Genomic DNA, 25462 nt, shown 5'->3' with positions numbered 1-25462 from the left:
GAGTCCAGAGGGCTTATCAGGGGACAGGTAGGGGGTGGGGTCCTGGGGGGAAGTTGGGTGGGGTCTCAGGAGGGGGCAGTTGGGGACAAGGGGAAGGGAGGCTTAGATAGGGGCTGGGTTCCAAGGGGCAGTTGTCTCGGGAGGGGGTAATCGGGGGACAAGGACCAGTGGTGCTTAGATAGGGGGTGGGGGTCCTGGGGGGCAGTTGGGGCAGGGGTCTTGGGAGGGGGCAATCAGCGGCCAGGGGCTGGGATTCAAAGGACTCTGGGCTACGGGCAGCCGCGGGGAGCCCTGAGCCCTTTAAATCCCAGCCGCTGCCGCAAAGCCTGCGGGCAGCGCAGAGCCCTCTGACTCCCGGACGCGGCTGGGATTTAAAGGGCTCAGGGCTCCCCGCGGCTGCCAGCAGCCCAGAGCCCTTTGAATCCCAGCCCCTGGCCGCTGATTGCCCCCTCCCCAGTCCTGAGGGGCCCCAATTGCCCCTCAGGACCCCCACCCCCTATCTAAGCACCACTGGTCCTTGTCCCCCGATTACCCCCTCCCGAGACCCCTGCCCCTAACTGCCCCTTGGGACCCCAGCCCCTATCTAAGCCTCCCTTCTCCTTGTCCCCAACAGCCCCCTCCTGAGACTCCACCCAACTTCCCCCCAGGACCCCACCCCCTACCTGTCCCCTGATAAACCTCCTGGACTCCCATGCCTATCCAATTGCTGCCTGTCCCCTGACTGCCCCTCCGAACCTCTGCCCCATCCAACCCCCCCTGCTCCTTGTCCCTTGACTGCCCCCCGGAACCCCCTACCCCTTCTCCAACCCCCAAACCGCTTACTGTGCCACTCAGACCAGCGTGTCTGGCTCCATGCAGCTCCAGATAGTTGCTGCCATGTTCCCCCATGGAGCCCACAGCCCTCTCCCACCCCCAGCACCTGCCTTCCAGATTTGAACACCTCAAAATTCAAGCTCCGTTTGGACAGCTTTTACTTCATTTCTCCCAAATCAGTTTCCCCTGCAAGGTGCCAACTGAAGGTGTTGGAAAACAGAGAGATCGGGTGGCCTCCTAATGCCTGGAAAAGAGACAAAGGCCAGAGGAGGGAGTGTCAGTGCCTGTGCGGACTTCTGGGAAGTGCATGGTGTGGAAGGAGATGCTGTGATGCTTTGGAACAACTCCATACAAAGCCAGTCAGGACTCTGGGGGAGCCTCCTCTCTCGGAGCATACTGTCTCCAGGGCAAGAAGCTTATACCTTCCTGGGTCTGACCTCAGAGCATTGAGCTTGCCCTTCCACATCATGCACTTTCCACAGCGAGTCTGCCCAGGCGGGTCCTGGGGCAACCAGAGGTCCCTGCACCCCAACTCCGCAGTCAGATGTGACTCTCAGCCAGACAGTAAAACAGAAGGTTTGCAGGTAAATATGCCCAATGGTCTGGGATGAGATCTGAGTTACTACAGAGAATTCTTTCCTGGGTGCTGGCTGGTGAGTCTTGCCCACATGCTCAGGGTTTAACTGATCACCATATTTGGGGTCGGGAAGGAATTTTCTTCCAGGGCAGATTGGCAGAGGTCCTGGAGGTTTGTTGCCTTCCTCTGCAGCGTGGGGCACTGGTCACTTGCTGGAGGATTCTCTGCACCTTGAGGTCTTTAAACCACGATTTGAGGACTTCAATAACTAAGACATAGGTTAGAGGTTTGTTACAGGAGTGGGTGGGTGAGATTCTGTGGGCTGTATTGTGCAGGAGGTCAGACTAGATGATCATAATGGTCCCTTCTGACCTTAAAGTCTATGAGTCTATGAGATGACGGGAACACAGTTTAAACAGAGCTTGTTGGTACAGAAAACAGAACCCCTCTGTCAGGTCTATCTTAGGGGGTGGGGAGCCCAGAACCAAGTTCTGGGTCTCTCCCCATTTCCCCAGCCAGCTCCAAACTGACACTCCCTCCTCTGGCCTCTGTCTCTCTTCCGGACAAGGAGGCCACCTGATCTCTTTGTCCCCAACACCTTCAGTTGGCATCTTGCAGGGGAAACTGAGGCACCCACACAGTATTCAGAGAAAATATTAACATTCCCACTTCATCACAACAGGTGCAACAAAATATAATACTGTATATTGAAGTAGGCAAGTGCTGCTTCTGACTTTCCACTTTTAATTGACCCTTGTAATCTTGTGGCACTGACGCATTATAGCTTCATTTTATATCGGCTTACAGGGCGGGAGCGGGGGGGGGGCACCACCATTTTGGGCCCCACCAAAAATTGTACAAACCTGCCGCCTCAGGAGAGCAAATGGGCAGACACTGTGGCAAGCAGCACAATGACATCATCAGCCACCATGTCCCTGGCCACCTTCTGCCTGGCAGGTCACACCCGGGGTGTTAATGACTACAGCCAGCTCACAACTTGGGCACAGGGCTGGCTACACAGAGAGAGCTAAATCCACTCCCTCCCTGCTGTGTGGGAGCAATAAACCTCTGTGAGTTCAGTGAGCCGGGTTTGGGTCTGTTCATTCCATGTGAGGGACGAGTGGCCGAGCTTCTCTGTGCACCGCACAAACCAGACTGACTTTCTGTTCACAGTGAGAGTTCTCAATACCTGCCCCAGGGGTCTATGAAACTTGTTGCAAAGTTTGAGATTCCCCCTCCCCTCCCATTGCAATGCACAAAGGGACCTCACAACAGGAGAGGTGAGTTAACAAGTTTAGAAGATTTAACTCAATTATTGCAAACTCACAGGAGTCATGTTTCTACCAGTAGAAAGCAGAACACGCACAGGGGCTCTGCCTCTAGCTATTCCCACTGCCCACCTTATACTGGGGACACAAGGCCTCATGCAGGTAGAACACTGAGTAAATGGCTGTCTCCTTTCCCTTCTGGCTGAAGCCCCATATTGAACTCGATGGTGTTTCTATCTATCTGGAACGGGATCACTTTTGATAGCGACATCCCGTCAACTGCAGCATTTCAGGGCATGTTCTAGCTATCAATGGGCAGAACCTACTGATTTTGGTGAAAACTGGAGACCTGTAAAAGCCAGATTTCCACTAAACTCACCGCGTGATCCCTCAGGATACATGGTGAGGCAGTGACCACAGGATTAGAGTATAAGATGAGGGTGAGGTCAGAGTTAAGGTTAGCAGGCCCCTCACCCCACTCCAGTCAGCTCCCCCAGCTGCACTTCTTGCCTTCTCTTCTCCTCACCCCCATATTCCAGCCAGGCCCCTCGACTCCCCACTCTGGTCACAACTCTATTGATGTGGGTGAAAATCAGAAAAACCTGATTTTATTGGAAATCAGTTTTTCCAGTTTTCTGCTTTTCACAACAATCAGTAGGGTTGTCATATCTCTGGGAATAACCCTAACATCAGTTAAAATAACTGGCCCAGACACTGATCTTTCTCTCTCCAGTTCAGATCGCAGCATCTCTGGACAGAAAAGGGGGAGAGGTGAGATTTCATTCCATCATGCTTATGGTGAAGTTCCTATTATTGTTTAATGCAACTCTGCTGTAGATATGAAATACAGAAACAAATGGAGAGACACAGACAGGTCCATCTGTGTTGGTCCCTGCACCTCCATCCTAGGTCAACTCCTGAGCTTGTAGGGAGTGAATCCCTGTCACCTAAATTTGGACTGGACCCAAATAATGTGTCTGTTAAAGCCAGGAACTAACCAATTCACATCTAGTGGTGACAGTTCTAAAGGTCCAATACCCAGTTCCAACTTTCACAAGTAAGCAGCACAGCTCCTCTCTGCTTCTCTGAATTACCTGCTTCTGTCCCCACTGGGAAATCATTGTAACAGACCTTTCCCCTTCCCAATTCTTCTAACACTTGCAAATTTCTACATAAAGTTCACAGCTTTTCAGGCAAGAAAATCCTCTGGGTGGGGCTTTCACAGCAGCCTTGCAGGTTTGCACACTCGGTGCCCCATTAATTTAAACAAAAATTGAGTATTCAGACCCCTTAGGCAGCTTTGAAAACCCCAGCTCCCTATAAACTCACAGATCACTGAAGGCCAATATCTTCCCTTTGTGACCAGAGAAAAAACTACAGTTGAGCACTTCTACTATAATAGAGAGTTCATTGTCCTGTTCCTGTAGCAGGATCTCAGGCTGAGCAAATCTTAGTGTAGCTAAATTGCTAACCTTTACATTTGCACAGCCACTACTGCGCCCATCCACAGCTCCTACTTGCAAGCAAAGACTAGGGGGCAGAATTGAGCGTTAACGAACCCCTCTCTTCTCCTACTTTGCTTTCTGTTTTTCCTGCAAGCAGCCAAGTTCCATATGTTGGAGCTTCAAGTCCCAGTCAGTGAGCCCCACATGGGTGTTTCAAACTGAGCCAGGCTGCTCCCCATGGAATAGTTCAGACTCACATTCGACTGGGATCCCTGAGTGAGATCTGACGGGGTGAAACCACTAGATACTTCTCGGGTCACATGTGAAGTCATAATTCATTCAGCTCCCCCTTCACCCTCAGCCCAGCTCCCATTGCCTGAAACTCTTCCAAACATTGAATGCCTGTATCACTACTTTTGGTTTTGTTTTTAAATCTCTCTCTCACCAAGTTCCCCCCTCTTGTTACTTCACCTTTCACTCTGTGTTGCCTCCAGAAGCAGTAACTGGCCAGGCCAATGAGAACAGCCAGGATCACCCATAGAGCCACCATCCAGGGATTGACCCTGGGGAAAAACAGCTCTGCAAGAGAAAGTGCCATTGACATGGGAGCAAACACGCACAGAATGAAGGCAGGACACAGTGACAGTGGTGACAATGTGACTAGTTAAAAGACTCTCTCAGGAAAATACACAGTAAGATGTGGCTCCTTTGTTCTTTATTATTAAACCAATGAAAGTCCCAGCCTGGTTACTGAACATGGCTAATTAATGGGAGGGGGTGGGGTGGACTCTGCTATGCTACATCTACCTCCCACTGGCATAAATTCAAGCAGTCCCTAAGCCGGGGTAGTCAATAGGTGGATTGTAGGCCAAATCTTGGCTACCAGATGCTTTTGAATGGACCCTGGAATCTTTTTATTTACTTATTATTATCACTGTGGTTTTTTTTATTATTTTCTCTGGAGTCTGGACCTTGACTATACCTTGACCAAGAAATTTGGACCTTGACAAAAAATAATCGATTACCCCTGTCCTAGGCTGCTCTAAGTGATCCCAAGGCTGCATCTGGTGCAGACTGGCCCTCAGAATCAGAGAGTTGTGACCTGACACTCCTGACTCTCCTGTGCTCACTGGGGTTCAGTTACACAAGAGAGTCAGAAAATGTGTTAATACGGAATTTTAATAAACACAAAACTTGAGCCTGGAAATTCAGACTAAAAATTCCTCTAGAGTCCTCTTCCCTGGGCCTTGGAGCAATGGCTGACTAGAAGGTCCTTGTTAAGTGATTGGTGTATTGAAAACTGTAAAAATTATGAACTAACACTTTAAATACAGAGGAGTTTCTTGGTGCTGCTTGCAGGCTAGGGGGCTCCGTAGGGAGCATGCATCTGAGTCCTCTGAAGTCACTCTGCAAAGAGCCAGCCTAGAGCAAGGCGGGCTGAGTTCTGGTTCTCTGCCTTAGGGAGTAGCCTGCTTTTTCTTTCTCTGTATTTGGCTCTGGTACGTTGGAGCTCTGGATTCTTAGAAATAAAGCAGTGTGACATTGCAGACTTACAGGAAGAGTGTTTATGTTTTGTTTTCAACTCTCGGTGTGTATGCCATGAACATAACAGTCAGGTAATACTTGGCCTATCATAGACTAACAGCACTTTGAGATCTCAGATGAACAATGCTTTACAAATGCAACATTTTTATCATTATGTAGATGAAATATTCATTCAGTATTAACCAAATTATTTGGCAGATAATAATACATAAAATCAGAACCTTTTTTTTCTAAAAATTAACATGCTCTTAGGTAAGATTTTGTTTCTGCATATTTTGGGCCTGAACTTTTATTGCTGGTATTTTCAGATGTAATCTAAGTAGCAATGCTCAGACCATACCCAGGGGTCTCTTCTGCTGTTTGGGAAAAATGACTTTTTTAGCCAGATTTTCATAAACACTCAGCATCCAGCAGCTCTCACTGAGAACAGAGGAGAATTCCCTCCCCCAGTCCTACTGACTGTGATGTTCAAGCACCCACAGAGAAGTTAGATACAAACATAAATACTCCAACTTGGAGGTTGCAGCGTAACATGACTTTATTTCTTAGAATCCAGAATATTAACACACAAGAACTCACAACAGAGAGAGGGGGTGCTCCCTAAGGCAGTGGGCACAACTCACCTCACCCTGCTTTAACTTGGCTCGTCTATAGGAACAGTTAGTGCATGGCAGGCTGGGGTGTAAATCTACCTTGCACTAGCCTGCTGCTCACTAACAGGCTGTGTGGATCCTGCTGCACGACACTAAAAGTTCCCTGGTGCACTCTGAAGTGTTCCCATTTCAAAGCAGCGTAGATCAAAGTGCACTACGGAATTGTTAGTGCATGTAGCACGGGCCACACAGTGCGCACCAGGCTAGCATGAGGCAGATTTACACCTTGCCACAAACTAACTGTTCCTGTAGACAAACCCTGATTCTGCTCGCTTTGCTGCAGAGCCCACCGGCCTGCAAACAGGACCTGGAAAACCTGCACCCCAACCCCCACTCTTAAATTGATAGTGATAGCTCGCAGTTCCAACACAGTCCTCACTACAGCACAAGAACAAAGGAGAATTCTCTCCTCCCCCGCCCACATCCCCAATTGAGAAGAACGATGTTTGCTGGGTGCTGAACTCTTATGAAAATCTGGCCCATGGCGTCCCAGCTTGCAAGGTGCTAAACACCTTCAGCACCTACTGGAGTCAAAGAGATTGAGAGGTTGCTCAGGACTTTCCAAGACATGCTCAGCATATTGAAGGTCCAGGCCAATAAACAAGAGACACAATGATAAATACTCTTCACCACCGTCTACAGTGTCTGAGTCTATCCATGCATGTCTGGGACGGTCACTCACCTGCTATGGATATTGCTGACTCTCTCTCCTGGTTGAGTCGGGGGTTCCTGACACAGCAGGACACTTTCTGGTTGGATTCCTTTGTTATAACAGCGGCAACCACTGTTTGAAACAGGTCATTGGCCTCTTGGGATATGTTTTTAGAGGCTGATGGTAAGTTCTGACCCTGGAGATCTCTCAACAGCACCTCGGGCTTTGGGTACCATCCGGCTGATCGACATATAACCCGGATCCCTCCATCCTGATGTCCCTCCACAGAGATGACAGGAGCAGAGCCCAAACCTACAGAAGAAATAAATGAACTTGTGATAATCCTATAGTGCCCAGTAATGAGCCAAAAGTTTTATTACACGGTTATCAAAAGCCATTTCCTATTACATTAATAATCGAATGTGAGTCCATGCGTGCGGCTGGTCAGTTAATCTGGTCAGATTCCCATTTAATATACAGCAAGTAAAGTTAATGTTAATGTCAGGGCTGTTCTATGCTCAAACTTGCTCTAGTTTAATTAAAGTGATTAGGTTAAACCAGTGCAAACCCCTGTGTGGACACTCTTAAATCAAGAAGGAATCGACTCAAGCTACATTAATATAAGCCATTTCCTAGTAATTTAACAGTGTCCATATAGGGTTTTGCGCTACTTCTTTGTAATCAGTGCATGTGTCTGTATAGACAAACCTTCAATTAATTCACTACCAACAAACTTTGTTACTGGGCAGTTCAGGTTGCCTCGGCTGTGCCTTGTACCCTTCCAGAGCACAGAAGTTGGCAGCAGAAAACTGGATTCCTCTGAGAGCCAGGAAACACACCCACAAAACACAGACATTAGATAACAAAGAAATGCAGGGTTAAGGTAATGCCTTCTGCCCAAAATCACACTTTTACGGATGAGCTAAACTGAAATAAAATGACCTTAATCTGAAATAAGAGGCTTCAATTTACCCAAAGGTGTGAATTCAAACTGATTTAGTTATTTTGGTTGCAGCTGGTGTGCAGAGAAGGCCTTATGCTGTTTAGAAATTTCACACAGAAGACCCTCTACGGAGAGGTAAAGAAGGGACGTATGTCTGGAGCCTTCCCTGCTCAGGAGTCTTTTTTTAAAAACTTTATTTTTATTGTTTTTATATAAAATGTAAACACATAATGAACAAAACTTATATACACAAATAATGCAAAAACATGCACTAGATTGGTGGTTCTCAAACTATTGTACTGGTGACCCCTTTCACATAGCAAGCCTCTGAGTGCAACCCCCCCCCCCTTATAAATTAAAAACACCTGTTTATATATTTAACACTATTATAAATGCTGGAGGCAAAGCAGGGTTTGAGGTGGAGGCTGACAGCTCGTGACCCCCTATGTAATAACCTCGTGACCCCCTGAGGGGTCCCAACCCCCCAGTTTGAGAACCCCTGCACTAGATGGAAATAGCATATAAATAACAAAATATTACATTCATTATTTCCAAATCTGGAGGAAAACAAAGCAAAAACAAACAAACAAAACAAACAAAACTTGAACCCATAGAGATCATGCAGGACATCAGTTATGAAAGTGACTTGTGGCGACGGGGCATAGCCTCCCTCCAGGCCTGACAGGGAGAAACCACCACCCACCCCCTGGTGGGCGGAGCCTGGCAAGACACAACCACCCTGCTGGAAGCAGAGGGGCCAGACAGGAAGTATAAAAGGTGGGCACTGCAGCTCAGTTGGCCTGGAGATGGTGAAGGAGACAGATGCCTCCCATGCACTGCTGGGTCTTGCACCCAAGAGGAACCTCTGCAGCACTGAGGACTCGCAGGGACTGCCAGAGATACCAACCAACAAGGACACTGAAGAGCTGCTGGGACTTCCACTAGCTGTGTAACCTGGGGAGAGGGAGGACACCCCACAAGATAAAGGTGCATGACAAGGGGGTCATAGGAAGTAGCCCAGGGACACCAGACAATAGTATGGTGATGGTGCCAGAGGGCTGGTCACCATGTTGTGGTGGGATCCCCACCGACCCAGTGGTGGAGCCCTCTGCCACTGCTAGGGCCCTGGTTTCGGACCCAGTGGTCCCTCTACCATCTGCGGCTGCCCCACCCCTGGGGTGGCCACCTACCCACCTTAGGCCAAGAGGCCTGCGTTTGTCTGCCATCTGCCTTAGCCATGTCATCAGGTGATCGACTGTTCGGTGTTCCTCCCTGCCTGAGCACCTGAGCCCCTTTGACTGTCTGGTGCTCTGCCCTGCCCAGAGGGCCTGAGCCCCAAAACCATTTACTGCTTTTCTCTGCCCAGAAGGCCTGAGCTCCAGTGACTGCTAATTCCCCACTAAGGATTGCCTTTACAGAAATGTGGTAGCAAGGGGATGTGTTCTCACTCCAAGGCTGATGGGGAGGGATGGCCACAGACGCCTACATGACTAAACAGATAAATAAGTGAGAATATAAGTGTATTGGACACTAATATATACTAAATCACATCTTCAGGAACACTGGCCTGTACGGAAAGCTGAAACAGGGACTTTCTTTCCAGACTAGATGATTCCAGTGGGGGATGTTGAAATGCCCACAGTGATCCTGGGAGACCCAGCCTACCCCTTACTGCCATGGCTCATGAAATCTTACATGGGAAACCTGGACAGCAGCAAGCAGGGCTTCAACAATAGGCTTAGCAGGTGCAGCATGACTGCAGAATGTGCCTTCGGCAGATTAAAGGTGCGCTGGTGCTGCCTTTATGGCAGGTTGGACATAAACGAGGAAAATATTCCCATGGTCATAGCAGCCTGCTGTGTGCACCATAATATTTGTGAGAAGAAGGGTGAAAATTTCCCCCAGGAGTGGAGCACTGAGGCAGATTGCCTGGGTGCTGAATTTGAGCACCAGATACCAGGGCTATTAGAGGGGCACAACGGGGGGGCTGTGAGAATCAAGGCGGCTTTGAGGCAATATTCTGATAATGAGCAACAGTAATCTGTATTTTTATACATCTGCCATTTTTTACTAACTTCAGTTATCTCATTTTGCTTAACCATTGTGATTAAAATACTTCTATGTATTTCTACCAGCATCAATCTCTCAGAGACTTTGTTTTTTGTTAAACACCAATTAACATACACAACGCTTGGTGGGAAGCGAGATAACAGTGAAGAGTAGTGGAGGCTCTCAGAGCTGTGCATAAGTGTAGCTGTGATTCTGGAAGCTGTGCGAAGGGGTGGAATGAACAGGGTACCAAGATGTGCCAGGAAGTTGCAAGGAATGTGTGAGCAGAGTTTGTGGAGAGCATGGAAAACAGTTTTGTATCAGCTGCAAGGGGAGGTGAGCATGTATCTGCACTGACTGAAGCATGATAAGGGACTTCAGCATCTCTGTTTGCTCCTCCATCACTTTAGTCATTCGCTCCTGTCCCTTTAGAATGTGCTCCTCATTCTTTCTGCGTTCCCTTTCCTTTTCTCTGCACTTCCTGCATTCTCTTTTCTCTCTGAGGATTGGAGAAACTCTCGGAATTTGTCCTCCTTGCTCCTCCTTGGTTGCTTCCTTACCTGGTGATGGTGCTCGGCCAGTGTGTAGGGAGTTCCCCTGAAGGCAACATTTGCATTAGCACTGTCATAAACAGATAGTTAAGGGTTAAGGTCTCTTTTACCTGTAAAGGGTTAACAAGCTCAGTAACCTGATGAACACCTGACCAGAGGACCAATCAAGGGACAAGATAATTTCAAATCTCTGTGGAGCGAAGTCTTTGTCTGTGTTCTTTGTTGGGATTTTTGTTCTCTCTTTGGATCTAAGAGGGGCCAGACGTATTTCCAAGCTCTCCAAGTTTTCCTGAAGTATTTTCTACTATTCAGTATAGTGAGTATTAGAAAGGCGGATTAGTCTTATAATTAATTTCTGCATTTGCAATTGTGTGTTTGCTGGAGAAATATCTTTATTTTTGTTTGCTGTTACTTTGATTATTCTGAGAAAGGAGGGGGGGAAGTCTCTCCAGGTTTATAAGCTAGACCCTGTATATGTTTCATCCTGGTGTTACAGAGATAGTGTACTTTCTTTTTTTTCTTTTAATAAAATATTTTCTTTTTAGAACCTGATTGATTTCTTCCCTTGTTTGGAATCTCAGAAGAAGAAGGGGGGGGGGGAAGTGAATTCCTCTTTGTTTTGATTCAAGGAGTTTGAATCAAGGTGATCTCTCCCAACGACTAGGGGAGGGGGGAAGAAGGTGGGGGGAATGGTTTATTTCCCTTTGTGTTGAGATTCAAGGAAATTGTATCTGTGTTCCCAGGGAAAGTTTTGGGGGAACAGAGAGTGTGCCAGACACTAAAACCTGGCTGGTGGCAGCTTTACCAGATCTAAACTAGGATTTAAGTTTAGAGGAGTCGATGCAGGTCCCCATCTTGGGGACGCTAAAGTTCAAAGTGGGGAATAAACCTATGACATGGTAGGCAGTGGTGGGATGTTTTAAGAACCAAGGATTGTTTTTTTTTCTAACAAGGCTTGTTAGGAAGGACCCCCACTAAGAGAGCATTAGCAAGTTGCTAGAAACAGGACAAACCAGATTTTCTGGTTCTCTGTCAGCGAACAACCAGCTACCACATCTGCAAATGAAAAGTTTTGTTTTCTTTTTATTCAGTCGGGAATAGGAAGGTTAGGAACTTGTAATCCAAGCAACTGAACCAAGCAACACAGTTAATTCACTGACTGCAGAGGGGTGTGGCCAGCACCAGAAAGCACAAACATGAGTACCAGTGAAACAGTTGACAAACACAAGCACAAGAAACAATACACAGAAGCATCATTGTTAGTTCACACACAGCATTCAATTCTTACAGAAAAATTCACCTCTTGTAACATACCAATCACCTTCTCTATGAACCCTGGCAAGCACACCTCTCCACGAACACCCTAAGCATAATGAGCGAGGCCCAGATGGATCATGGGCATTCATGATGAGGCAAGGGTTTAGAAGATGTTTTCAGGGGATCATTGAGGGCGACCATGGACAATAATGCAAATTCTGCCCCCATTTTCCACAGCTGGGGGTCACTGAAGTTGATATCTCACTCCTGAGCATAAGCAAGGATGCATCTACTGCATGCATGCAGGTTGAGAATCAGTCCCTATGCTGCTCACGTGTGCGCCTCTTTGGTCCCAGCACAAGTGATTGCCGAGTTGCGTGGGAAAGTGTTCTACCATGGTGGAAGGAACAAAGCAGCTCTGACAAGAAACCTTCGGCAGAGGATTGGCGAGTACCTCCTGTAAACTTTGCTGGAGATCTCTCTGGAGGATTCCTCTGAAATGTCAGTGTGCATTAACACACTGTTCCGCCGCACTTCTTAGCTTCACAGGGAATTGTGGAGCACATTGAAACACAGCTAGTCTTGCAGATTTGTATCCCTTCACCCACTTCGACAATACACAGACCAAAAGACAGCTGAACCTCATATAACTGAGCAGCATCAACTCAAAGATCACTTACTGGTCTCTCCTCTCATCATGCACACCAGAGATGGACTGCTGGGACTGGTTAGACCCCTCTGGAGTGGAAAAGAGGTCCTGACTTCTCACAGCACTGGCAACCTTGCTGTGCTCTTTCTGGCATGTCTGCCTCACCTCTTTTATCTTCCCACGGCACTGCACCATGTTCCGTTCATAGTCACCAAGAGGACCAGTCTCATTTTGATGTCCTTGCACCAAAATGCTGGAGCAAGTTCCACACACAGTTCCAGGGAAGTGGCTTTCCGCATCCGAAAGTTCTGCAGCCACTACTCATCATCCCAGACCAGAATAACAATGTGATCCCACTGCTCAGTGCTTGTTTCCTGAGCCCAAAAGCGATGGTCCACCCTGTGCAGCTGCTCTGTGAATGCCAACAGTGATCTGGTGTTGTTTCTTTAAATGGCACATAGAAGATCAGGCAGCTTTTATTCCTGTTCAGATTGAGAGCTCATGATATACGGCATGACCATCCGCGATGTGTTCATAACAGCGACCACAACAGTAGAAAGCACTGTGGGGCCATCCTTTCAGGTAGAGATGGTGGATGGACAGTAAACAAGGGCAGTTGAAAGATGCAGCAAAACACAGTTTGAAGCTCATGGAATGCTGGGATGGAAAAATGCATCATGGGATGCTGAACCCACACCCATGAAGCACTGCGATCCACTCCGCCTTTCCCCAACACCTAGCTGCAGACGGTGGCAAATAACACAGTGAGATAGCTACCCAGAGTGACAGGTTTCAGAATGATAGCCATGTTAAACTCTATCAGCAAAAACAAGGAGGAGTCCTTGTGGCACCTTAGAAACTAAAAATGTATTTGGGCATAAGCTTTTGAGGGCTAAAACCCACTTCATCAGCTGCATGGAGTGGAAAATACAGTAAAGAGGTATAAATACACAGCACATGAAAAGATGGGAGTTGCCTTACCAAGTGCGGGTCGGTCAGTACTAACAAGCAAATTCAATTAAGGTGGAAGTGGGCTATTCTCAACAGCTGACATGAAGGGAGGAAAAAAATCACTTTTGTAGTGCTAATGAGTTCAGTGTCATCAAGGTGGCCCATTTCAAGCAGTTGACAAGAAGGTGTGAATATCAGCAGGCTGGAGATTAGTTTTTGTAGTGACCCATTCACTCCCAGTCTTTATTCAGGCCTAATTTGATGGTGTCCAGTTTGCAAATTAATTCCAGTTCTTCAGTTTCTCGTTGGAGTCTGTTTTTGAAGGTTTTTTTGTTGAAGAAATGCCACTTTTAAGTCTGTTATTCAGTGTCCAGAGAGGCTGAAGTGCTCTCCTGCTGGTTTTTGAATGTTATAATTCTTGATGTCAGATTTGTATCCATTTATTCTTTTGCACAGAGACTGTCCAGTTTGGCCAATATACATGGCAGAGGGGCATTGCTGGCACATGATGGCATCTATCACATTGGTACATGTGCAGGTGAACAACCCCTGATGGTGTGGCTGATGTGGTTAGGTCCTGGGTTAGTATTTTTGTTGTGTGGTGTGTAGTTGCTGGTGAGTATTTGCTTCAGGTTGGGGGGCTGTCTGTAAGTGAGGACTGGCCTGTTCCCAAGGTCTGTGAGAGTGAGGGATTGTCTTTCAGGATAGGTTGTAGATCCTTGATGATGTGCTGAAGAGATTTTAGTTGGGGGCTGTAGTTGATGGCTAGTGGCGTTCTGTTACTTTCTATGTTGGGCCTGTAGGTAACTTCTTGGTACCCTTCTGGCTTACCTACATGCCTCCAGCTTTCATCCAGAGCACATCACTCGATTCATTGTGTATAGCCAAACCCTAAGATACAACCACATTTGCTCCAATCCCTCAGACAGAAACAAACACCTACAGGATCTCTATCAAGCGTTCTTAAAACTACAATACCCACCTGCTGAAGTGAAGAAACAGATTGACAGAGCCAGAAGGGTACCCAGAAGTCATCTACTACAGGACAGGCCTTCCTGTAGTAGGGAGGGAAAGAAGGGTTGGGGTGTCCTCAGGTAAGGGGAAGGAGTGGGATGGGAGGCAGGGCCGGCTCCAGACCCCAGCACGCCAAGCGCGTGCTTGCGGCGGCATGCCACGGGGGGTGCTCTGCTGGTCGCCGGGAGGGCGGCAGGCAGCTCCGGCGGACCTCCCACAGGCGTGTCTGAGGAGGGTCCGCTGGTCCCGCGGCTTCGGTGGAGCATCCGCAGGCGTGCCTGCGGGAGATCCGCCAGAGCCACGGGACCGGCAGAGCGCCCCCCGCGGTGTGCCGCTGTGCTTGGAGCGGCAAAATCGCTAGAGCCGCCCCTGATGGGAAGGATTTGATATGGTGAGGGGTGGTGTAAAAGTTGTGGGTTTTGAGGCAGGGAGTCCTGTAAACCCCAAATTCTCCCCTTCCCCATGCTGGGATCTGGGGGAGCCCTACCCCTCTGCAGGGCTCTGAACTCTTTTTTTTTTTTTACCCCCTATGGCCTGGGATCTGGGGGACCCTGCCACTCTCAGGGTGTCTAACCCCTTCACGTAATCTGTGATGGCAGGGAAGTGGGATGGGATGCTGAATGTGATGAAAATGTAAACACCTGAAATGCTAGAAATCATAGAATATTAGGGTTGGAAGGGACCTCAGGAGATCATCTAGTCTAACCCCCTGCTCAAAGCAGGATCAATCCCCAGATTTTTACCCCAGTTCCCCAAACAGCCTCCACAAGGATTGAACTCACAACCCTGGGCTTAGCAAGCCAATGCTCAAACCACTGAGCTATCCTTAGTTAAAATACACATCACCCCTGTGTGGGGTTGCCAGAGTGTGTGGGGGAGGGGGAGTTGAATTGGGTGGGCCTACAACATGGCTGGGTAAGTCTGGCTGGACCAGGGCGGGGGGGGGGGCCCAGCTCAGCATGGTAGCTGGGGACAGGAGCACAGCTCAGGCTACATAACCGAGGTAATGTCTGGCCCACCAGTCAGCTGCTGCCTGTGATGTGGGCACCCAGAAACGCAGGGCAGAGGGGAGCTACATGTTGTGGAGGATGGTGTAGAAGGAAACAGACACACCAGTTTCCTCTCACACGCTTAAATTAGCCGCTGTATAATAAAACTGTCAAGCTGTTGGGGCAGGGACCTAGGATGAGATTTCTCTCACCAGCCCTGTTACCAGCTAAACATTGCAAACATTGCAGAGCACGACCATTATCCCCACTGCGCTATGAGAGTGCACAGCAGGAGGGGCACTGAGCAACCACGGGGCAACCAGCCCCAGTGCTGGGCTGAGCAGCCGGCCTCCCTGCCCCAGCCAAGCTGGGATGGCTCCAACACAGGGCCGAGCCACCAGCCCCATAGCCCCATTGTTGGGCTGAGGCACTGGGACCCAGAGCGGTAGGCCAGCCCCAGTGCTGGGCCGAGCTGCCAGCCACCCGAGCGCCAAGCCAAGACCCTTCCCCCGACCCCAAGCCACCAGCCCCCCACCCAGCACCAGGCTGCCCATGACCAAGCTGCCCCAATCCCCCACTGGCCGCCCGCTGGCTTGCTGCATTCCCTCTTCACTCCCCCAACCAAGAGGAGGAGGGATGCAGTGAACAGGGGGACTTCTGGAGGGGTGGTGGTGGTGGTAAAGTGGCAGGGCCACTGCAGCACAGGCATCCAGCAGCAAGTCAGCAGCACGGAAGGTGTAGCATTCCCATGCCTATTATACTCACCACCCATGACTACAACCACCTAAATGGCCACTAACTCCTACAAACAAACATTTCCCTGTTTGTTTTAAAAAAAAGAAGAAAAAACACTAGAAAATTCAGTGACAAAACCTTTTTTAGCACAGAGTTCAGGCTGCCTGGTGATATTATCGCCTGCCCTCCATAGCACAGAGACCCTGTTCCCACTACTCTCTCCACTGGTCAGTACTGCTACACTGAACAGAGGGAATGCAGCTGCAGTGCAGGCAGATACATGCTGCAATTCAAATCAGTGGAACACAACACAAACAGTGGCACCTTCCTGTAATCCCTCCTCATGTCCATTCACTGACAAAAAACTTAGCCTAGGTCAATACTATCGCAGTAAGTCGTCCTCAGGTATGCAACTCCAGCTACATGAATAATACTTATTATTATTTAGTTTCCCCGTTGACTTACCTTACTCTTCTCATCGGGGGTAGAGTACATGGGTTGACTGCACAGTGATCTGCGGTCGATTTGGCGTGTCTTCACTAGACCCACTAAATCGACTGCGGGTGCATCGATTTCCACTCTGTCGATCCCGGCAGTAGTGTAGATGTAGCCTTAGATACCTCCAGGCAACCTTAACTCTGTATTATCTTATGCACTTCCAGAACACTGAGTTCAGCAATACTCAGACCTCTAAAACTAGGAAATCCATTGGGAAGGTAAATACCCAAACAACCTTAACTCTGCCCCTTTGGAGCTGGCAATAACCACTGGGAATTGGCTGCATGCACTAAAGCTGCATCCACTATGCTCGGTGTAGCTGTAATGACCACTGGAGGGATTATTTGGAGCATATTGGCAGAGCTGTCACAGTGCCATCAGGAAAGGTGCAGGTGTACCTTGAGGGATCAATCATGCCTCATTTCAGCACTGAGCGGTGCAGACTCTGTCAGTAGCAGGGCTCAGACACCTTGTCATGGAGATTATCAGCTGCCTCGTGTCAGATATGCCAGTGATCACCAGTGCTTGGTGAGGGGTAAGTGAAGGCAACGTCCCAGAAGAAATCCACACCCACAGGGCAAGGGTGACGAGGCGATAACATTTTGCAAGTTGAGGGTGGTTTGTGTGGAGTAGACTCAGTGTTTGAATGTAGACCCAAGTGTTCACTACACCTGTTCTAAACCTCATATCCTTGTTACAGAACTAGCTGCACCTATGTCCCCTTGCTGGTCTCTCTGACAGCAACTTCAGGGGTCAGGCCTACTGCCTCTACCTTTTCTGGGAGTGGGGAATTTCTCAATTCTCCCACTCTTAGATCAGGCTCTGGACTAGAGGGTCTTGTGTATCAACCACTGTTACCCTGAAGGGGCCAGACACGAGCCAAGATCAATCCCAGCTGATGGCATCAGTTTGGGGAGGATCATCCATTGTTTCCCCGTGTGCACAATATAATTTTAATAACCACATCATGTTAATGTCACTTGACTGTGTAAGGGTGTTAGTGTGTCTCATTAACCCCTTGCTCCAATGCCCTCAAATTTGGGCCACTAGCCCCACCCCAGAGACCAATGAGTCACAGCAATTTTCAAGGCAATCTGAGTATGCATCTGGGTTTTAGAGAACTTATAAAAAACGGATATTAAACAGCAAACTAGAATCAACCTTATCCAGAGCAGAGCTGCTGACCCACTATAATGAAAACAATTGTGTAATCTCACAATGAACCTTCTGACTCCACTTATTACTCTGCTGAAGACGTTAAAACGTCAGAACAAGTTACTGACCTGCCACCTGCAATTCCAATAAAGCTTCTTCGTAAGAGATATTGGACTGAAAAAAACACTTATACTGTCCATCATCGGAAGGTCGGATATCGTGTATTCTCAGGGAAACTCTCCCACTGGTGATGTCGTCTTTCAAGAGCTCAGTTCTTCGTCGATATTCCGGCATCTGCTCTCCATACTGATCCTGCCCATCACGGTACAGGTGCACAACGGCAGAGAACTGGGATCGGAACCATCTCACCTCCATGTTCTCAGCGCTCACCCTAGGGGAGAGGTGGCAGGGCAGGACGGCCTCTCCACCTAGGAAGGCAGTGACTGGACGGTCAGGTCCAGTCACTGTGAACTGTGCTGTGAAATGTACAATGAAAAAAGGATATTTAATTGGCATGGGGGCTGGGGTTTGGCATTCATTCGGCAGTAAGATACAGAGTAAGAGAGTGCCCTGGGTTAGAAGTGAAAGACCGTTTAAAGACAAAAGCTTGACGGAGCATAAACCAATAAAAGGTCTGAACACACTTATCCCAAAAAATTCTCATCTGGCACATGGGACTCTCTGGTAGGTTCCAAAGTCTTTCAAACCTTTCTCTAAGGGTTTGTCCTCTTGGTTAACAGGTCCTGTCACTTTGCAGCCCAAGATCTCAGGCCTCCAGTCAGTTCAAATCCAGCTTTTATACCAAACATCTTTGTTCTCTTGGGCTTCTGGGGCTTCTGGGACCTGGTCTAACCCAGTTTATGCAACTCTCCCTAGGGGTGGTACTTCTCTGGAGCTGTTACCTGTCCCACAAGTAATTACCCCCCATGGTTGGCAAATTCTGAAGGAGATGGGCTAACCCTACCCCATGGCAAAGATTACAATCCCGAGCCCATAAAGATACATATAACATGTATAGATACCATTGATAAAGGGGTACACAAATAAACAGAACATGCATAAAGTGAATTTGATAGTCTCCAAAATGCCGCACGTGGCTGTAATATCTGTCACACAGAGTTCACATGTGAGTGTCATACACTGTCCCTATTATCTCTGAATAAAGCTCTAACTTCTCATGGGCACCCTGGGGCCTGGTTCTCTGATACACCAAGGCCTTTTTGTGCTGCTCCAGCACAGGGGCCTCCTCATCTGCAGGAGGGGTGGTGTAAAGGCTGACAAGGTGTAAAGATATGAAAACAGATCATCACTATGCAGGTGATGGCTTTAAAGGTAAAGTCAGGGGTCAGAGAGTGGAGAGGGATAAGGGGGCAGATAGAAAAGTGCAGGAAACAGAGAACTGGTCACTGTGGAACTGCACAGGATGTGGGGGTCTCGGTGAAGAGACTCAACATCAGGAGAGACCGAGAGAGCTGGTTAAATTAACAGGATGGAAACCACAGCGGGGGGAACCAAAATGCCCAGGTAGCTGTGGAGCCAGCCCTGGGGCGGGTGGGACAATATAAGGGGTTCACTTAAGTCACAGAAGGAAGAAGCCAGCAAATATCCTCACATCCTCACTGTGAGATAAGGTCTAGCTCTGAGCGCTAGTCAGATGGGCCTAGTGCAGCATGAATGACTTTTGGGTTGTTACGTCTAAACCGGAGAGTCTAGGATTCAGGACTCCTTTGTGGCTGAAGAGTCTGATTTGTGATGTATACGGTCTGTCAGTGCAGTGTATAGGAATTGGTAGTGTCCTTTTAAATAGTTTGCGAACCCTGTAGTGGTGCTCACTGTGTTCTGTGTTTTAGAAGCTGCCAGAAATCAGCCAGAGCAGTAGGATGGATGTATTGTCTAGAGCTGACATGATGGTGTATGACAATAACCATGTTCCTGGGGACCCAGGTGTACCCTGTGATTTCTCCATGTTGCTGGTTGTGGGCAGTAGAGCAGACGTGGTTTACAAGACAAAGCAGTGATGCGAGGTGGACGGTGATGACCAGCAATAGCAACAGCAGCAAACCCAGCGAGGAGACTGGAGCTCCTACCTGACACCAGCCTGTGAACCTGTAGAGCGAGGAAGAGAGCGACATAGCCGGGCAGAGCGGAGCTCACAGTGGAGCCGGGGGAGAACAAGGGAAACTTCCCTGTCATCGTAGCTTGTTCTAGGGAACAGGAGACATAACAAACCACACAGCAAGTGAGTGGGATGCAGTGACAGTACCATGGTTGTCTGATTTTCATAGCCCTGGTCCATTGATCAGTTATGTTTACATTAGCGCACTTCCCAATATTCATAGACTAAGTTCAGACACTTCAATCTGTGACAGTTCCTCAGATTTGTCACCTACAAAAGCCAGCTCAGGTTTGGGAATCTCCCTAACATCCTCAGCCGTGAAGACTGAAGCAAAGAATCCATTTAGTTTTTCCGCAATTACTTTATCATCTTTAAGTGCTCCTTTTGTATTTCGATCGTCAAGGGGCCCCACTGGTTGTTTAGCAGACTTCCTGCTTCTGATGTACTTAAAAAACATTTTGTTATTACCTTTGGAGTTTTTGGCCAGCCGTTCTTCAAACTCCTCTTTGGCTTTTCTTATTACACTCTTGCACTTAAGTTGGCAGTGTTTGTGCTCCTTTCTATTTGCCTCACTAGGATTTGACTTCCACTTTTTAAAGGAAGTCTTTTTATCTCTCACTGCTTCTTTTACATGGTGGCTCTTTTTTAGTTCTTTTACTGTGTTTCTTAATTTGGGGTATACATTGAAGTTGGGTCTCTATTATGGTGTCTTTAAAAAGGGCCCACGCAACATGCAGGGATTTCACTTTAGTCACTGTACCTTGTAACTTTTGTTTAACTAACCCCCTCATTTTTGTATAGTTCCCCCTTGTAGAGCACCACACCGGTAGCATCTGACAACAGAGGTTAGTGACAAATGAACCACAGAAGGAAAACCTGAGACATTTTACTTCAAACATTCGATTTTTCCTTTTATTGCTAACAACAAACACAGCTCCCGAGCCCAGCGCGCCCCCCACCCCCAGCCTGGCACGCAGGCAGTCGCCTCAGTTACGTGACCCTAAATCCAGCCCTGGTCCCCAGGTCACTTACCGAGGCTGCAGCCCCAGTTCCGCACACGGATCACGGAGCCGGAGGGTTTGAGACTCGACCCCTCATCCTTATTTGTGTTACATTTGTAGCTGAATTGACGGGGCCGGAATCCCCCTGCCTGGGCCTTCCACGCCCTTCAAACTGAAAGTAACGGTCCCTGTCCCGGGCTGGTTGGGGCGGAGCAAATTCCTGTGAAAGTACCAGCCCCACCAAGCCCCCCGCAGGGCTGGGGGGCCTGGCAGGGGCAGTTTGCTGGGTGACCCAGTGTAGGGGTGTCAGTGCCCCCCCAAGCTGCTGATCCTGCCCCCCAGGTATCGCTGGGTTCTCAGTAATTCCCCCCCAGCACCGCCCGCCACAGCTCTGACCGGCTGGGGACATAACGCAGCAGCAGCAAAAAGCACCAGCCAGTTCCCACCCACCCTCATGCCACCGCCCTGGGTGGAGGCAGAATGGGGGGGGGGGGGCTGAAATCCGGAGTGACTAAGTTGAGTGTGAACGGGACGGGAAGCAACAGCTGATCAATGGGGGGGGGGGAAATCGGAGCAGACTGAATGTGACCCAGGCACTGCCCGGCTGTAGCTGGCTTGGCTCCTGCAGGCCTTCGGGGAGGGGGGGCTCAGGGCTGGCAGCAGCTCTGGGACTCGCAGCCCCCCGGGAGCCGAGCTGGGGCGAGGAGGGGCCGGTGGTGCAGAGTCACTTTCCTGCCTGGTCCCAGCCCTTCCCCCGGGTCTCCCCGCTCAGCTGCGGGCTCCGGAGCTGTTGTCGGCAGAGCCCGGGGCTGCCCCCGGAGAAAGTCCCCTCCCCCCCCCCCACCTAGTTTTAATGGCAAAATCTGAATGTCAGTAACGTCTCTGGGGGCTCCGGGCTGGTGCTGAAGGCAGCAGGGTCCCGTCACCGCTGTAATCAGCAGGAAGCTGGAAAGGAAGAGCCCCTGGGCGATGAGCCAAAGGGCTGGAGTCTTGTGAATCACATGAGTTCCCGTCCCGCTCCTTCCCAAACAGGAAACAGGAGCAGGCGGGAGCGGAGCCCAGATCTGGTGCGGTGTCCCTGATGCGCAGCACAGATGCTCCCAGCCCCCGATACCCCCCATCTCCCCAGCAGCCCTTAGTCACAGCAGCACCCTTGAGACCAACGTGATGTGTGAAATGGGAGGGTTTGCAGGATCAGGCCCTCGTGGGGTCTCTCATATATTATTGCTCCATATTTCATACAGGGGAAGGCAGGATTCATGAAAGGGGGTCTGAGCGAGGGAGGAGGAGAATACCCCACTGGAGCCCAGGTGGGGAAGGAAGGGGCGGAGATGCAGGCAGCTGAGCTGCTCAGCCTGTCAGGAGCTGCTTCCCATCAGAATCTGCTACTAGTAGTAAAAACCTAAACTCATTTTGAGCCTAAATGTTTGCAGTAGCAGTCCCCTAAGTGCCTGATTCTGCCTCTTGTCGTGCACACTGCTGCCACCCACCCGGCACCCACATGCCTATCTCCTGCCCAATCCCTAGCACCCATGAACCCAGGAAAAATAGGTGATGCTCCACTTATCTTACCTTCCAGGCCCAATTCAGCAGCTCTGCTCAGAGGCAGACCATCAGTTCAGGTCCCATTCAGAATCTGGCCAGAGGAGGAGGTGCCTGCCTCTCATCGCTTTCAGCCCAGTGATTAGTGCCCTCACCTGCAATGTGAAGGGACCCAGACTCACTTCCCCTCCCTCTGAGGGAAAGGACTTGAACTGGGGTCTCCCACACTTCATAGGAGAGTGCTCTAAATATATGTTCCACCAACTGAAGTTAGGCTGGCTGGTCTATAATTCCCTGGGTCTTCTTTGTTCCCCTTTTTAAAGACAGGTAGAATGTGTCCTTCTCCAGTCCTGGGTCCTCATCCCTCCTCCAGGAGTTCTCAAAGATAATCATTAATAGCTCTGAGATGGCTTCAACTAGTTCCTTCAGGGCCACAGGTGAATTTCATCAGGCACCACCAACTTGGATACACTTAACTTACCTACATATTCTTTAAGTTGTTCTTTCCCTATTTTGGCTGGCATTCCTCCCCCCTTACTGTTAATATTAATTATGTTGAATATCTGGTCACAATGAACTTTTTTAGTGAAGACTGAAGCAAAATAGGCATTAAACACCTCAGTGTCAGTGACTGGGACATGAGCAATCATGCCTAGTGGTCAGAGCAGGAGTCAGTAGCCAGGAGTCAGAGCCCAGGGTCAAAACTGGAGTAAGAGGCTTGATGCCAGAGCCAGGGGTCAGAGCTGATGTCAGGAATCTGAGTCAAAAGTCAGAATTGAGTTAACCAGAATGAGACTAGGCTGGGAACCAAGATAGGAGGCACAGCACTGGACCCAGGCAGGTATGACCCTTGTCACAGCAACAGTGTGAGCAGCATGTGAACCGCTACTGGGCTTAAGAGCTGCTCTGCTGACTCTTCCAACCAATCAGGTGCTGTAGCCAAACGGCCTAGTACAGGCCATCTGCACACATTAGGTTCCCTAGAGACTGGCTCTGCTGCAGGCCCTGCTTCTTGATGCTCTCTGGAGTCCATAATAAAGGAAAAATTTTGCTCCAAACCCCACAATGTGAGTCCTGCGGCAGCACCAGAGGAGGCAGAGCCTCCCCTGGCCTATTATACCCACCACCCTTGTAACACCTCATCCTTTTTTCTCTGCCTGTCCTTCATGAACAAGCAATGCCCCTAGATACCAATATACCAGTCATGAGAGTTACCCCACCAAGTCTCTGGGATGCCAATTAAGTCATAGTTTGGCTCATGTACTAATACTTCCAGTTCATTCCCTATGCTCCTTGCCAACATTCTTTAGGACAAATTTTCAAAAGTATTCAGGCACCTCAAGATGCAAGTAGGTGCATGTAGGATTTTCAAAAGTATCTAAGCAGGTTAGAAAAAACACCTGCCAAGGATGGTCTCTACTGAACCTGCCACAGCCCAGGGAGATGAACTCGATGGCTTCTTGAGGTCCCTTCCAGGCCTACATGTCTATGACATCTAAGAAGTCATGTGATAAAGAAAAAGCTTGTGCTAGAGGAAACATAAAAAGAACAAAAATTGTAAAATAACAATTGTAAATTACAAAATCCTGGTAAGAACATAGGAAATGTTCTGCTACAAACACAGTAAGTGGTTGCTTATATACTAGCATCAATTACTATTTTCTGTGATTATTTATTATTAAAACTGTACACTAAGCAGCACAGTGACATCCATGTGCACCATGCTGACCCAGGTTTCCTAAGGAAAACAGGAATAACCAAAACACTGCTTTTAAAAGTGAATTAAAAATAAATAAATAAAATGGAGTGAAATTGCATTTGCAGTGGCTTATAGGAAACAGAGTAATTTTCAGGCAATCAGAATGGCAGATAAGACCCACGTAAAGTGACAATGAATTATTTTATGTAACAAAGACATACGTGGCAATGTGCTTTAACCAGTGATGAGCTGCCAAAATCATAACAACCGGTTCCCTCCTCACCCCAGGAGGGATCATGCCCCCCCCGGGACTCCTGCCCCAACCAACCCCCCACGTTCCTTGATGCCCCCCCACCCCAGGGAACCCTGCCCCATCCACCCCCCTTCCCTGTACCCTGAGTACCCTCTGCCGCCCCATCCAACCCCTCCTCTCATTCCTGATGGCCCCCCAGGATCCCTGCCCCATCCAACCACTCCTTCTCTCTGTCCCCTGACTGCCCCTGGAACCCTTGCCCCTGACTACCTCCCACTGCCCCATCCAACCCCTGATCCTTTCTGACTGCCCCACCAGGACCCTTGCCCCTATTCAATCCCCCTGTTCCCTGCCCTCTGACCCCCCACCCCCAAACTCCCCTACCCTCTCTCCAACACCCCCTCGCTGCCCCCTTACCACGCTGCCTGGACGTGGCTGGCAGCGCTACAGTCCGGCCACTGCTGGAGCCGGGAGCCCGGGGACGCGGGGCCGGGACAGGGGAAGGGTTGGGGCCGGGCAGGAAAGTGACTCTGCACAAACGGCCCCTCCTCACTCCAGCTCTGCTCCCGGGGGTCTGAGAGTCCCAGGGCTGCTGCCCTCCCTGACACCCCCAGGCTCTCGTTAGTACTTGCAGGAGCTGATCCAGCTAGGAGAGTGAACGCCCCCAGGGCAGTGTCCAAATCTCCTTGGCTGAGGGGGAAGGAGATGGAAAGGGAGAAAAAACAGGGGGAAAGGTACAGCAGGAGCAATACATGGGGAGGGTTCCAGCCACCCAAACCTGCCCAGACTCACATATTGCATCACCCAGGGCAGACTGACTCTCCTGGGAACAAGGTGAGGAGCAGGGAGAGGAAAAGCCACTTGCTGCCTCCACCTAGTCCCTGTGCTGCTGAGGGAATGTGCTGCCATTGGGGACAGTGTCGGGGGGATCCCCAAAACCGGCTCCTTTGATTCTGCTCTTTTCTAAGGCTAGGTCTACACTAGGAAATTAGGTCAGTATAACTACCTCAGTCAGCGACACAATTAAACCGACCTAACCCCTGGTGTAGACAGTGCTAAACTGATGAGAGAATTCTCCCATTGACCTAGCTACTGCCTCTTGGGGAG

The 25462-nt window shown here is 49.3% G+C and overlaps 2 protein-coding genes across 6 annotated transcripts in view; both read right to left on the bottom strand.

Moving 5' to 3' along the window:
• LOC123345319 (butyrophilin subfamily 1 member A1-like) overlaps positions 1 to 21050 on the bottom strand; it is a 48360-nt gene extending 27310 nt beyond the window's left edge. For 3 of the 5 annotated variants that reach the window (XM_044982105.1, XM_044982106.1, XM_044982107.1), the window contains exons 1-5: positions 20893 to 21050; positions 19832 to 19948; positions 17873 to 18220; positions 6984 to 7265; positions 4575 to 4682 (exon numbers count right to left, since the gene is read on the bottom strand). In XM_044982105.1, the coding sequence (XP_044838040.1) occupies positions 4575 to 4682; positions 6984 to 7265; positions 17873 to 18220; positions 19832 to 19937 (844 nt within the window). In that variant the 5' untranslated portion in view covers positions 19938 to 19948; positions 20893 to 21050. The remainder of the gene's footprint in view (positions 1 to 4574; positions 4683 to 6983; positions 7266 to 17872; positions 18221 to 19831; positions 19949 to 20892) is intronic. The other 2 variants (XM_044982108.1, XM_044982109.1) reach the window with 1 other exon arrangement.
• The window catches only part of LOC123345337, a 716016-nt gene that overhangs the window by 543888 nt on the left and 146666 nt on the right, over positions 1 to 25462 (bottom strand). The window lies entirely within an intron of this gene.

The sequence above is a fragment of the Mauremys mutica genome, chromosome 12 (assembly GCF_020497125.1).
Source record: "Mauremys mutica isolate MM-2020 ecotype Southern chromosome 12, ASM2049712v1, whole genome shotgun sequence".
NCBI lineage: Eukaryota > Metazoa > Chordata > Testudines > Geoemydidae > Mauremys > Mauremys mutica.
The sequence above is the reverse complement of the archived record's forward strand: the minus strand, read 5'-3'. Positions and strand labels throughout refer to the sequence as shown.